At 37.7% G+C, this 13364-nt stretch overlaps 2 protein-coding genes across 3 annotated transcripts; one reads left to right on the top strand and one right to left on the bottom strand.

Annotated features, from left to right (window-relative positions):
* Positions 1–358: 358 nt before the first annotated feature.
* On the bottom strand, positions 359–6333 carry LOC113683674 (radial spoke head 10 homolog B). 2 transcript variants are annotated; one of them, XM_027200946.2, is made up of 5 exons: positions 5360–6333; positions 3293–4333; positions 2367–2534; positions 1767–1898; positions 359–933 (listed from the first exon to the last, which is right to left on the bottom strand). In XM_027200946.2, exons 1-5 carry the CDS (start codon positions 6294–6296, stop codon positions 764–766), a joined length of 2448 nt encoding a protein of 815 aa, XP_027056747.2. In that variant the 5' UTR covers positions 6297–6333; the 3' UTR covers positions 359–763. The 2 variants fall into 2 exon arrangements, with proteins under 2 accessions (XP_027056747.2, XP_027056748.2); XM_027200947.2 differs by having other exon boundaries at positions 359–930; positions 5360–6296.
* On the top strand, positions 6327–12556 carry LOC113683676 (palmitoyltransferase ZDHHC3). Its single transcript, XM_027200950.2, has 9 exons — positions 6327–6730; positions 7585–7709; positions 8249–8269; positions 9449–9472; positions 10017–10068; positions 10401–10482; positions 10751–10881; positions 10979–11025; positions 11441–12556. Exons 1-9 carry the CDS (start codon positions 6494–6496, stop codon positions 11547–11549), a joined length of 828 nt encoding a protein of 275 aa, XP_027056751.2. The 5' UTR covers positions 6327–6493; the 3' UTR covers positions 11550–12556.
* Positions 12557–13364: the final 808 nt, after the last annotated feature.

Below are 13364 nucleotides of genomic sequence, written 5' to 3' on the forward strand. Positions count from 1 at the left end.
ATCTTAGCGATTGCGTTGCCAAAGAAAAAGTCAATTATAAATTGTATAATATTTCCTCGTAATTCTGCTTGCTATTCTTACAAAACAAAACATTGTTTTCATGTACTACCGTCCTCATTTGGAAAAAAGTTTGGAGAGTACAATTGTCTCACATTCAGCGCAGTAGTGTTTCGCGGATCGGGAACACAGGAGAACTTCGTAAAGTCGCGCTTTGGAGTTAAACAGCCGCTCATCCAAATACAGAGGCTATGTCGCTTATCGATGGCGCTAATCCTACAAACTGACTTTATCAACACTAGCGCAATTTCAAATTCACTCCGTCGAGGATGGAAATAGGGAAGAAAAAAAACAGCAAGAGTTTAAAGTAAGACTAATGCTTTTTTTAATTCAGGCTACAACATACGAACTCTAACTCAGCCACACCAAAACCAAAACCCTATCTTACATTGGTAAAAATTTCACAAAGTATGGAATTTCATCATTTATCACATACTATAAAATACAACGTTTTGTGAATGCAGCTTTTTCACGCCAAAAAAAAAATGTCGCATCGATCGTACATGTCGCTGGTACTTCAAATAGTTGTAGACCCAATCCGTTAAAAAATTATTAAAAACCTTCTTTTTGATTTAACTTGTTATACCAACACTCGAATATACGATAACATTATAAGTGAGACTCTATATGGTATGCTTCAGAAACTGCTACAGTTTTTACAGCTACTGAGGAATTTCAACAACCGACAATCCTATCCGGTGATAAATTAAGCCTTTTTCGCTTGGGCTTGCTTAATCATCTCTAAATTATCAGCAGCTTGAAAGAACTTCTCAAAAAAGATGTCAAGCTGTAGGCACCAGCTGTGTTGCTGATCTGGCTGCAGATCCACTTGACTGGGATCACCTTGGATTCCAAGACTTGGGCTTTGAACCTCTGCTGCAAAACACAACGAACGCTATTTACGATAAACATAACATAGAAAAGTCTCTCAAAAGCTCAAACCTATCAAAATCAACTGATCAAGACTTCTAGAATGTAAGAGGCATCTAGAAATATCCTCCAAAATCCAATGCAAGGGGACTCCTAACTCGATTTTTTGTGTAATAGTGGCATGAAGGGCTTACAACCAGATGGATCAAAGACCTCTACCCAATTAATGATAACACTGTTTATTCAAAGGCAAGACAGAGAGGTGGAACCATTCCTGTCCAGAAGAAGGTCCATTGGTGCGTTTAATAAAGTAGTTTCCCCGTGGGCTCCAAATCAAAGATCAGGATGTCTACATATCAAGCAGTGGACCAATACTACCCACCCCATCCCCTTTCTCAAGCATAACCAGGATCTATAAGAAAATTGGCGAGCCAGTCCGTTGTGGGTTAACTTTCTGTACTTTTTCAGGTAGCATTCGCTGTTCAGTAGATTACAGAGGGACAAAATGTAAGATAAAACAGTCTTGCATTACAACACAAAAGAAATTATGATCTTGGCTGGACTCAAACCCAGACCTCTAGATCAAAAGTCTAGTATACTTATCGTAAGACTGCCCCACCCCTAAAAATTGTATTTTATTGTTTCTCTATTGATTACCAAGGAGCCTCGTGCATTTTTTATTTAGCCCTAAGTGATCAAGGAAATGGTAATTTTAAACATCACGAAGTTGACTTGTTCAAACGTTAACAACATTAAATCTCCTGTCACTGCCTTTGTCTAACTTACAAACAATGCCCCTACAAATCTGGGCAAACAGCCAAAGACAAGAGGGAACCTACCAAGGTTGTCAGCTTCCCCTTCCTCAAATTCTCCCATCTCAGAGGATGGATGGGCTGCATTTGCACTGGAAGGAACTGAATGGATTCTCTTGCTGCCTTCTTGAGAGTTTGGAAGAAGATCAGTACTTTTTGCTAGAAAACAAACATCAACGATGAAAAGATATTTTTCTTGCAAAAGAGCTGTTCCATTACCATATAAAAATGAGGAAGTAAAGAAAAAGGGTAATATATAGGGACTTTGTCAACAAAATGATGATGGTCCTTCATATGTACTTTTCATTGCAAAAACATACTGGCACCTGAAAAGCATTCATATTCATTAACAAAACCAAATCACTCAATGGATTAATACTATACATATGGTAGACAACCACAATTAGTTGCATGTGGTGAATAAAAGAACTTTTCCACGCTCACTAGGTCTTATTGTTTAATTGGCTGTTTGGGTGACAACATTTTAATTTGCAGTCAACTGCCTCTTCACTCCACTGATTTATGTGTGACTGAAAAGTACAAGAAATAAGATTTAAATGTATCTAAGACCAAGATTCTTCTATCCTATTATTCAAAGAGACCAAACCATAACATATCTTAGCTTACCAGAGGTAGTGTGTGCTGCAACAGCCTCTCTGCTCTTTGTGGGTGAGTCAGCTGATGGCAGACGAGGAAGCTTTGCTTCTGATGCTCCAGACATGACCCTGGACACACGATCAGGAGACTCTCCTCCTCCTGGCGTCACAGTAGCTGAGTTAACAGTTTGATACTGATCTGGTGAAGATGTAGACAAAAACTGATAAGTGATAAGTATGGGAGACTGTATATTAACCCAAATATATTACTTATGACTTATGACCCCTTTGGTGCTTAAAATTTGTTTATAATTTTAGGTGAGGTTTATCTATGAAGACAACAAAAATTCAAGTTCCTTGGATTTAATTAAACACATGTATGCTGAGCCCTTCTTTGTTCATCATGCAGTTTACAAATCAATAAATTTAAATATGAACTGAGGGGGAGGAGAGGGAGAGGAGAAGAAAACAGGATGGCAGGTTTTAAAGAAGAAGGATAAGAACCAAGATTTGAAGGTCCCAGGTCACAAGAGCAGGAAGGAAATGTCTGCCACATACAATAGGTGAGAAGATTCAAGTAGTGTGAAAAATCAATCACGTAAAAATTCCTTGTTCCACATTTTGAAACCCTCGAATTTCATTTTGGGCCTTTCCAAACTCCACTTGAATGTTTCAAACATGACTTAAGCCTCAATCCTCAGGGCATTTGAGAATTGAAGATTGAGGATTGAAGACTGGGTTTCCAGTGACTGTCAGCTTATTTTTTAGCATGACTGTCTCTCTCAAAGTAAAAGGGGGCAAAGAAACAGGAAATGACTAGTGTTATATGTATGAATCTGATTAAATCTGATTATAAGAACAAGAGGAGGCTAAACAAAACGTTAATTTTTAAGGCTTTTTTTTACTCCCAGCCTCCCATCCTTGTGTGTTAAACAGTCAGCATGATCCTATACTAACCTTCATCTGGACTTTCCAGACCAGGCTTTGAAGTTGCGGGTGTAAAACTTGCAGGACTCTGTGATCTTGAAGATGGAAGAGGGGTGGCTTTAGGTGAGAGATGCCCTTTCAAGACAGCCTCTGTAACATAGACTGTGGCACAGTCAATAAGGGCTTCAAAAAACTCCAAGAATGTCATCTCTAGCTCCAGATTACAGAAATCATCTTGCGCCAGTTCAGGGTTATCCTTTGCAAGGATCTGCAACACTTCCCTTGGATTCAGGTCAGAGTTAATTATTCGAAAGTCACTAAGCATGAACATGAATTGTCTGGATCTGAAAATTGGTTCATGAGGGTAGTGTGTGTTTGGCACACATAACCCGCAATAAATGTCCCAGCTTCGTGGCATGTATTTAATGGCTTCAATTGCTCTTGTTGGATCCTGAAACAAACTTCCACCAACTTTACAAGGATTTTTGAGGATGTTCTCAGTGATAAGCTGTGAAACACACCAGGGAAGCAGCGGTTCCGGTCCATGGTGTTCATCACTGTAGATATGGTAGGCAATGATAATGATCGCATTTAAAAACTCTCGCATCAGGACCTCATGCTGTGGCTCATGTAAATCAATTGATTTGTCAGATGCCACTGTGCGATCTAATTCTAATATTGTAAACCCACAGTGATGGACTTTGCAGTCCTTCAAGAAACGCCAGAACTGGAGCCTACTCATGACAAATGTGTTATCAACAGAATCCTGTCTGCCAAGAAAAGAGTAGAAACTGTAAATCTTCTTCAGTTTGCTGACGTGTCGCAGGAGGACATGGGTGACTTGTTGAAGTTCCTCTTCACGCTCATACAGATCAAGATCTCTCTCATCCAGAAGAAGATCAATGCTCAAGTTGAGTGGATTTCCAGAGTTTTCTTGGGTCATAAAGGGTGATGCAGATCGCACTGGGGTACCAAATCGTACAGGAAGTCCTGAGTTCATGATATCAGGAGTCATCATGCCAGATGGGTTTAGTTCAGGGAAGTCCACCATGTGATCCATTTCAAACTTACCTGAAATTCAAAGAGGAAATTGTCATATTCAATGGCATGTACACTGTAGTTTACTCCTAACCCAGAAAACAATTAGCAATTCGGGGGTTTCAATAAATAGAGATTATTCCATGGAAAGTGAGCATGATCAATTTTATTCATGAGTCGCAATGCATCAAAAAAAAGCATTGCACGAAAACAACAACAACAACAACAACAACAACAAATGAAACCAAAAGATTATAATTTTCTAAATTTGTCAATTTAAGTATGGACATCAACATAAGTAACCTCTCACATCAAAATGTTCAGCAGCTGTCTATACAATAGTCTTTTAAATTTACACTTAGGTAGAGAATGAAGACAGATGAGAAGTTCAAGCAATTTCCATGGTATGGTGTTTTTATTTCATACCTACTAAGATTTTTTCACATTTCAATTCAAAGAAAAGTGAACAACTGGGAAAATACATTGTTCATCCAATCAAAGACACAATCAATAGTACTTTACATTGTAAATCTCAGTATGTATGAATAAAAGCCAGTACCAGACTGGTCTACACTGCTCACTGCCATCTGTTTAGCCTGAAAGTAGGCTCTTGTGTTTAAATTTTTCCTTGCGGCTCCTTTCCAGACACAGCTCCCTATTACACCATCAGCAACCCTGCCAAACCCTTGCCATTCCAGAGACTTTAACCTCAGAAAAAACTGCACACTAATTTTCCCATATAGTAATACAGATTGAAACACTTTGAATTTGTTTTCATAACAGTTGAGGCTATTTTGCCCTTAGATTTTGTACCCTGTGTATATTATGGAAAGTCCGGTGAAAAGTCTACCCAATATGATTGTCAATTGCTGGGCATTCAAGGCAATAAGCAAACAACATTCCCTAAACAGGTACACTAGATAGATGACTTTGTGACTCTAAGTTGGCTTGGTAACTCAGATAATTAGAGCACTGTAGCATTATCTCAAGACAATTGTGGGTCTCAGCTCACAGCCCGATAAATAAGATGGCTGAAGTAATCTTAAATGAACTTCTTACCTTCGAAAACCAAGCCATTCTTGAATACATACTTGCCCTGACCATCTTTCATGTTTTCCACCCAATCTCCCACATACTTAGCACCTGTGGCATAGTAAAATGTACCAGGCCCATGCCTCAATCCATTCACCCATTCCCCCACGTAATAATTCCGCAGTGGGTACTGAGATCCAGGAATACGCTTCAGATACCAAGAATGTTCTCCCTGACCATGCTGTACCCCATTCTTCCACTCTCCTTCGTATCGCTCATTCTTGTTGTACCAGTGCATCGTTCCTGTACCGTGCCTTACATTGTCCTTCCAATCTCCTTTGTATATGTTCCCCGATGCATACCTCCTCATACCAAACCCGTGGCGCTTGTTATCTACCCAATGCCCGTCATAATAGGACAGGCCTTCCTTGTCATAGCGCAGAATACCTTCTCCCGAGCGTTTGCCGTATTTCCATTCCCCAGTGTATGAAGAAGGAATTGTACCACAAACGTACGTGCCTTGACCATGTCTTAAGCCGCTGTTAACTTCGCCATCGTATGTGCTCTCATCAGTCCAAGTGTACACACCTCTTCCTTCAATGACATTGTTCTTAAACTCTCCATCGTATTTAATACCATTCGCCCATATGTATTGTCCTGTGCCGTGCATTAGCCCGTTCACAAAAGAACCAGAGTAAACATGATTGCCTCGGAAAAATGCAGTTCCAATACCATGGAAAAATCCTCGCTCATCTTTCTCTCCAAGATACGACTCCACGATCAAGCTGGTGAGATGAGGTTCATTTCGCATAGCATCGTAAGGTTCTTTCGATTTGTTTTCGTCAGCAGCTGGCTCCTTTTCCTCCGTTTTCGTTTCTCCATCCTGCTCTTTATCTATTCCACCTTCCTCTTGCTCTGGTTCTTTCGTTTCATCCTGGTTAATTTCTGGCGTAGGTTCAGGCATTTTAGACCATAAATTTGTTACCTTCGAGACCGACCAGTGTTTCAATATCCCGGATAAATAAACTGTTGTTATAACAACTGGCTTAAGAATCAAAATGGTACGCGGGCGCAGTTATTCAACAGCTGCATGTTAAACATGCAAATGGCGGCCTGCACAAGCTAGAGACATATTGGACTTCCGTGAATTTAGCTGCGATCATGGGCCGAAAATCGAACTGTTGTGGCTTATCGTGGTTTGTAAACGATGGAATCGGCATTGGATGTGCGGTTTTTACATATTTACTCATAGCGTATGCCGAGTTTGTGGTTGTATTTGTGATGCTACTGCCTGAGGTTGTAACTTCAGCTGCGATCGGGGTTTTCCACGCCATCGCTTTTACTCTGTTGGCGGGTCTTGCGCTTGTTGCCCACAGTCGAGCGATGTGCAGTGATCCAGTAAGTCTCTGCGGCTGTAGTTTTACTGTTTCTCCAGTATTTAGTTTATGTGCCTCACTGAGCTTTATAGGTATGACAGCGTGTTTACTTTAAGTTTAAATTAATTCATTGAAGTCACTATTGTGAGATAGGAGTCTTTTTGGAATTAACACGTCTGTTTTAGACTAATAGAAATTCACCACTTTTTTGCACAATCTGGATTTTTTTACTTGTTATTCCTTCCTTTGTTGAGTAGATTTTTGTCAATGTAAACAAGCAAGATTCGACTAAATCCTGCTAACATTAGCCAGTTAACAATGTTTTTGATAGACCTTTCGCGGTTTCATTCATTCTTAGACATTGATCAGTAAACTTGAACGGAAGTTAATCGGTATTGCCGGAAAGAGCACTACAAAAGCAATATCAGAACAAAATTTTTCGAGTGATTTATTAGAAAACTTTTAGAAGATATAGCTGCTTTAAGTCTAAGAGTTTTATCAAGTTTGTATTGGTTGGAGGAAATATGTGCCCTACCAGACTACTTTAGGACTTTTCAGAGTCATCTTTGTTAGATATCAACTAATTGCAGTCATACTGGAAAGTTTTATCAATTTTAGGGAGCTCAGTTAACTATGTTGATGGATTTCTGTTAAGTAATCCCTGTCAAATAATGGAAAAAATAAATGTTACATGGTTACATAATAATCTTAAATGTGTTTACATTCACCAAAGAACATCAAACAAGTCTTTTTTTTCTTCATCAGAAGTTTCTTTTAATTAAATCTTGATTCTCAAAATTAATATCTTGGAGTCTTTGATCAGACATCAGAAGTATCCTACACACTTGTAACTTGTATGTTTGTATATTTCTGTAGGGTACCATCCCTTTAGGAAATTGCACTACAGAAAACTTGAAGAAGCTTCAATTAAAAGAGGGAGAAGTAGTTCTAAGATGCACTAGATGTGAGTGTATCAAGCTTGATCGAGCTCACCACTGTAGGTATGAGTATTTGGCAACTTTGGTGCCAGTTAATATCAGGCCTTTCTAGAAATACCTTACTGTGTCATGATATTTGTTAATTTGCAAAGAGTTTCTGAGATATTTGACAAGCAGGGGATGCTTAGAAATATTACAAGCATTGTTTTCTGTGCTGTGTTCTGTGCCATTTTCTTGAAACATTAAAACATATCTGTGTTAGAACCAGAGTGTTTTGAACAGATTATTTCAACCAAAGATTGTATTCCATCTCATCAGACAGTTAGAGGAGGATACTGATAATATCAGTCAGTCCTGGAGTTGTTTTTGTCCTTATTTCCACAAAACTGCTGTGTTGTCGACAGATAAAATTTGGGCTCAAGCAATTCCAAATTGCAATATGTGAAGACAGTTTTTGTGATATTAAGAAAAGTTTTTGAGCACCTCTGAAAAGACAATCAAGTGATTTTTCATGTTATCCAGAAAGTACATACTAATATTAAATGACTATATTGAATAATATACTGACCTTTTGGTCTGCTTTCTATTTTTGGTAACTACAGCACTTGTCAGAGATGTATTAGGTAAGTCCTTTATTTTAGTCAGTTCTATCAACCCTTTTCTCCCCTCTAGCTGCTACACAGTTCCTTGTAAATTAGTTTTGAGAATTTGGTGTTAGATTGAGATAAAAACTATTTCCTGACAAGTCTGAGTATTCTGCTAACCTGTTTGCTGGATAATGTATGATATTATAGGGAAAAGTTGCTTGTCAATCTCTTCTGGGAGTTAAAGGGTTAACTTATGAATAAAGGGGGCAAGTTTCTAGAGAAACTGTGGTGTTGTGTCTGTGGGAGAGTATAACAGGGTAATTTAGCATTATCAACTGAGTTGATAACGTAAATTGGCCACTGTTAAGAGTTTGAAAGCTAATGGAGGAATTGTGGGTTGTGTGTGTCTATACATGTATGCAGAAAATGGAGGTACACTATCAGTGGGAATATGGTGACCAGAGAACATGAATAAATTAGTTGGATGAAAAGAGTGCCGATTTGAATGATAAAATTTTGTCCTAATGTTTTGCAGCTTTCCAATTGGCCTAGATGTAGGAAAAGGTCACAACCTGAAATATAGTGCTTAGAATGATAAGGGGGATTAAAGTGATTGGAGATTGGATTAGGTGTGTCCTTGTCATTTTTTTCTATATCAGGAAGGTAGAAAGAAAAAGACAAAGATGTTGCCAATTTACGTTATCAACTCAGTTGATAATACCAAATTACCTCATTAAGTTATGATCTCATTTAGTGAAGACTAGAATGTCAGAGAAGCAAAGAGGAGCAAAAAAGACCCCAATAATAACATTAAGACTGGTTTGCTTCTGGGATCTAAAGAGCCAAAGTCAGCTACTGGATTTGATCTGTTGCATGTCTTGTTAAGATCTTGATTTCAGTTTCTTTCATTAGCAAAATCAATCATGACTAAGAAAGAAGGAATGGAGATGACTGTAGATTTAGAAGCTTAGCTTTGACTGTGAGCAACTTAGTACAAACAAATTTGCAGCTAAATTTTTCAAAATGAATGAATTGGAATCCACATTGGTCCCTCCATGGGTATGTTGTAACTCCTTTGAGATCCTTGGTGATCTCTGGAGAAGGGTTAGGCCAGGTTTGTCAGAGCTAAGATATGCCTCTGTAAATGAAAAGTTCATGGGGAAAAATAGCAGTGAAGTATTCAAAGAAGGTTTACTTTTTTCTTATGTTTCTCAGGAAAATGGATCACCACTGTCCATGGTATGCTAAGTCTTAAGCACATTTATCAAAATTTTAACTTATATATATTCATGTACGTTGAATTTGGTGGGTCATATGCATCCACATTTAACCACTAATAAAGTGGAGAATGAAAGGGCCTGTACACAGTATACATCATTTGCAAAGACAATTAGATTCATACTCTCCAAGAAAAAAGTCAAATGTTGTGTTGTTATTTATGAAATTACCATTAATGCATTTACCTAAAGAGCATTTTGTCTCTTAAAGTTTGTCATAGTTTTGGCTAATTGGTTGCAGAAGTTTTGGGCCGTCCAACTCTGTCTATGGCAAAACATGGGACTAACAAATCAGAGTCCAATGTTGACTCCATTTGATCCAATTGGTCCTATGACCTTTTCTTTTTTTAATATCTTAAATTAACATGATTGGTAGAGAGGGCATGTGATGTTTCTTTGCATGCATATCCTAGGAAAAAATGATGAAAAATCAATGAATTATGAGTATGTAAGTATTTTTAAATTTCCCCAATAATAGCATTTTGAGCTTGTTCTTCTCTTTATAGGATAAATAACTGTGTGGGGGAAGACAATCAGAAATTCTTTGTATTGTTTACAGTGAGTATGATCCACATTCTTGTCATTTAACCCTTTAACCCTAAGAGGATCTAAGAGCAATTGGAAACTAATTTCTCCTTGGAATATCACCCATGAATCAAACATAAAGGTCACAAGAATAAAGGAATTGATCACCAACTAAAGAAGTTCTTGATTGTTCAACAAATTCACCTGGACAGCTTTTTAGGAAATGTATGGTGAACAATATGGAGATTGTGCTTATTAATGTTAGGGTGTTAAGGGTTAAGTGCACTTCAAAGATTAATAAAATTGGATGCTGTTAAAGTGATTAGGTGCCAAAAGTCTTATTTCATGTTTTGATTCTTTTTCAGATGTATATTTTTTTGATATCCATATATGCATTGGTTTTGACAATACGACAAATACTTATATGTACAGAAAATGAATGGCATGGTGAGTAATGTGTTACTGCTGTTAGTGACTGCAAGGACCTTCCACTATATCAGAACAGCAGTGAGATTTTTGTCAGACCCACTGGTTGTTAGCCTGTTGTTTGTCTTAAACAATATAAGTTGGACTCCCCATGCATGCTTGTTTTAGAACACCAGCTTCCTGACTTGTAGATACCTGATAAAAACCATAGCTCCTTTAGAGAAACCAGGCAAGCACCATCAAGATCACAACTGAACCAGTCAATGTCTTTTTCTATCTCTCTCTGCAGATTGCACCTTTTTACCAGTAGCCTCAGCCATTTTATTGATGATTTTTCTAGTCTTTGAAGGATTACTATTTGGGATTTTCACTCTTGTTATGTTCTGCAGTCAAGTATCCTCAATAGTTAAAGATGAAACGGTAAGGACTCATATACATTAAAAAGATCAGCCAAAGCTACCTATCTACTATCATTCAATAGTAACCTTATTTTTTACCCCAATTATTGTTTTTACAGGGAATAGAACATTTAAAGAAGGAGAGAGTTATCAAAAAGAATTCTGTGTAAGTAACATGTGTTGTGGGATACTTTCCATGTCTTACAATCTGTATTTACTGTCAATTTTTACTCTACTTAACAATTGAATTTGTCATCATATATAGCAATTTTAAATGAGCATTGAAGGTAATCTGGGAATGTATTGATCATGCTCTGCTTTTGGCCACGATTGATTGAAAAAAATCCTCTCGACAAGATACAAAACTTCAAACAATCATGAGTCATGGAATGCAACACATCCAAATGAGTAATGTAGGGGATACATTTGCAAATGTCTCGGCGTTAGCACGGCCTCGGGAATCTGGGAAGAGCATGCATCTCAAAAGGGGTGATGTTTGTGGGATGATGGGTAATTTTTTCACGGACATGTATTGTGGAATGTCTCATCAATTTAATTTTTAAAGATGTTTTATTTTTCAGGTATGAGAATCTTCAAGATGTTTTTGGAGGGTATTTTTCTATTTCATGGTTTTCACCTTTCACTTCGGCTCCCTTGCGACGAGCGAACTTTACATTTCACGACGTCTGACAGAATTCATTTAAGAAAACACGTGAAGGGATGATGGAAAGCCTGTGGTACATTAACCTAAGTGTACATTTTGAATGCAGGCTATTGCATCGCTCAAAGGAAAGAGTTCATGTAGCGGTCAAAGCCAACGGCAAAAAAAAGTTGTAAATTTATTTTCAAAGCTCGTTGAGCGATTTTAAAGCTACCGCTCTTTGTTATCCAATTACAAGATGCCACAAATATACGGAATATCCTCTTCATGACGTTATGTTGCCTAACAACTTCAGGGACGAAAACCGCGGGCTCATCTGGTCTCTGAAAAAAGAAAAATTAAAAAAAAAAAACAATATCGTTCTCTTTCTGTTCTCTTTTCATCCTCTTTTCTTTCTTGAATTGATCTGAAACTCAAAAGTATTTTTTTCCCGTTCCGATTATGCATGTTGGCGTAAACGACGAAAACTGGTGATCTTTTAATTAAGAAGGTACTGTTTTCTTCCTTTTTTACCACAATTCGTAGTAACTTTAAAGGTTGTTTTTTAATCCAAATTAAGTTCGAAATTCACCGTCAAACGGGTGTATTTCGAGAATCACAGCTTACTTTGAGTTAGAGTTTTCTGGTCTAAGTTTAAAGTATATTAACCCTTTCACCCCTTACAGTGACTAGCATCTAATTTCTCCTTACAATATCACCCTTGAATCACACTTCAAGGTCATGAGAATGAAGGAAATGATCACCAACTAAAGCAGTTCTTAGTTGTTAAACAAATTCTCCTAGTAAGTGCCGTAGGAAATGTATAGTGAACAGTAGGGAGATTATATGTTCTGATGTTAGGGTTTGAAGGGTTAGTTAATGATACTTGCATAGGACACAACTCTTAAAATAGGAAAGAATAAGTAAATGCTATGTAGTATTGTACGGATATAACGTCAGTTTAGCTCTCCGAAAAACTGAGAATCAAACGCTGGCGTGTAATGTAAGGGTACTTAAAATTTAGATGATGTAGACAATAAAAAAATTTCTAAGTTTTGTTCCTTGTCGCCGTCTTGTTAAGATAAAATTGAAAATAGAGTACTTACTAAAGTGGATTCCCAGATAAAGACAGAACCGCGAATAGAATGCTATGGTAGAACAATTTTCAAAGGAGCGCCTGAAGTAATCTGGGATTGCTTAGTTTTCGCTTTACTTCGCTCTGTGATTGGTCCAGAAAACATTCTGCGCCACTCTCTCGACCGTCAGATCCAAAACTTAAACCAATCAGGACTTGGCCACTCGTGTTTTCCCGCGCTTTAGGCAGTTTGGTTGTTTTTACTGTAAATTCTCATTGGCTCTTAAAGGTATTTTCGTTTTTCTGATTGACTGTTTTAATTACTTTGGTTTGGTTTTCCGACACTATCAAAAATCGCTCTACCTTGCAGGAATGATAATACCCTTGAAATACCATCGAAAGAAATCCTAAAAAGATATTTTTAGAGGCCAAAAAGTCTATAACACACTGCCAGATCAAGATTGTTGACAAAATTTTCTCAGGAGGTGCTGTCATACTTGCAAACGTTCCAGAAGGTCATGCCAACCCTCTTCATCATGCTCAGGTCGCTCATATGTTAAAAATTGAATTTAGGCCTGGTGCTTCTCGACAGTTCTTTTCTTTTTTTCGGAAACCTGCATTAATCAAATACTAAAAATAAAGAATTTCGGAAATGCTAGCTTGACTGCGTTTCAAGACCTTCATAAATTTTTTCTTAGGCCAAGACCTTTGCGTTCCCTTCCGGCAACGTAGTACATAAGCGATAAGTGAAAACGAATGACCCTAGAGACGAATATGTTGGATGAACAGT

This window comes from Pocillopora damicornis, chromosome 3 (assembly GCF_964200805.1).
Source record: "Pocillopora damicornis chromosome 3, jaPocDami1.2, whole genome shotgun sequence".
Taxonomy (NCBI): domain Eukaryota; kingdom Metazoa; phylum Cnidaria; class Anthozoa; order Scleractinia; family Pocilloporidae; genus Pocillopora; species Pocillopora damicornis.

Excerpts from the sequence above, each read along its gene's own strand:
- LOC113683674 (XM_027200946.2), bottom strand. The coding sequence starts at position 6,296 with ATGCCTGAACCTACGCCAGAAATTAACCAGGATGAAACGAAAGAACCA. Across the intron at positions 2,535-3,292 it reads TCTGGAAAGTCCAGATGAAG|ATCAGTATCAAACTGTTAAC; the intron begins GTTAGTATAGGA and ends CATCTTCACCAG. Across the intron at positions 934-1,766 it reads AGGGGAAGCTGACAACCTTG|CAGAGGTTCAAAGCCCAAGT; the intron begins GTAGGTTCCCTC and ends TGTGTTTTGCAG.
- LOC113683676 (XM_027200950.2), top strand. The coding sequence starts at position 6,494 with ATGGGCCGAAAATCGAACTGTTGTGGCTTATCGTGGTTTGTAAACGAT. Across the intron at positions 7,710-8,248 it reads GATCGAGCTCACCACTGTAG|CACTTGTCAGAGATGTATTA; the intron begins GTATGAGTATTT and ends TGGTAACTACAG. Across the intron at positions 9,473-10,016 it reads ATGGATCACCACTGTCCATG|GATAAATAACTGTGTGGGGG; the intron begins GTATGCTAAGTC and ends TTCTCTTTATAG.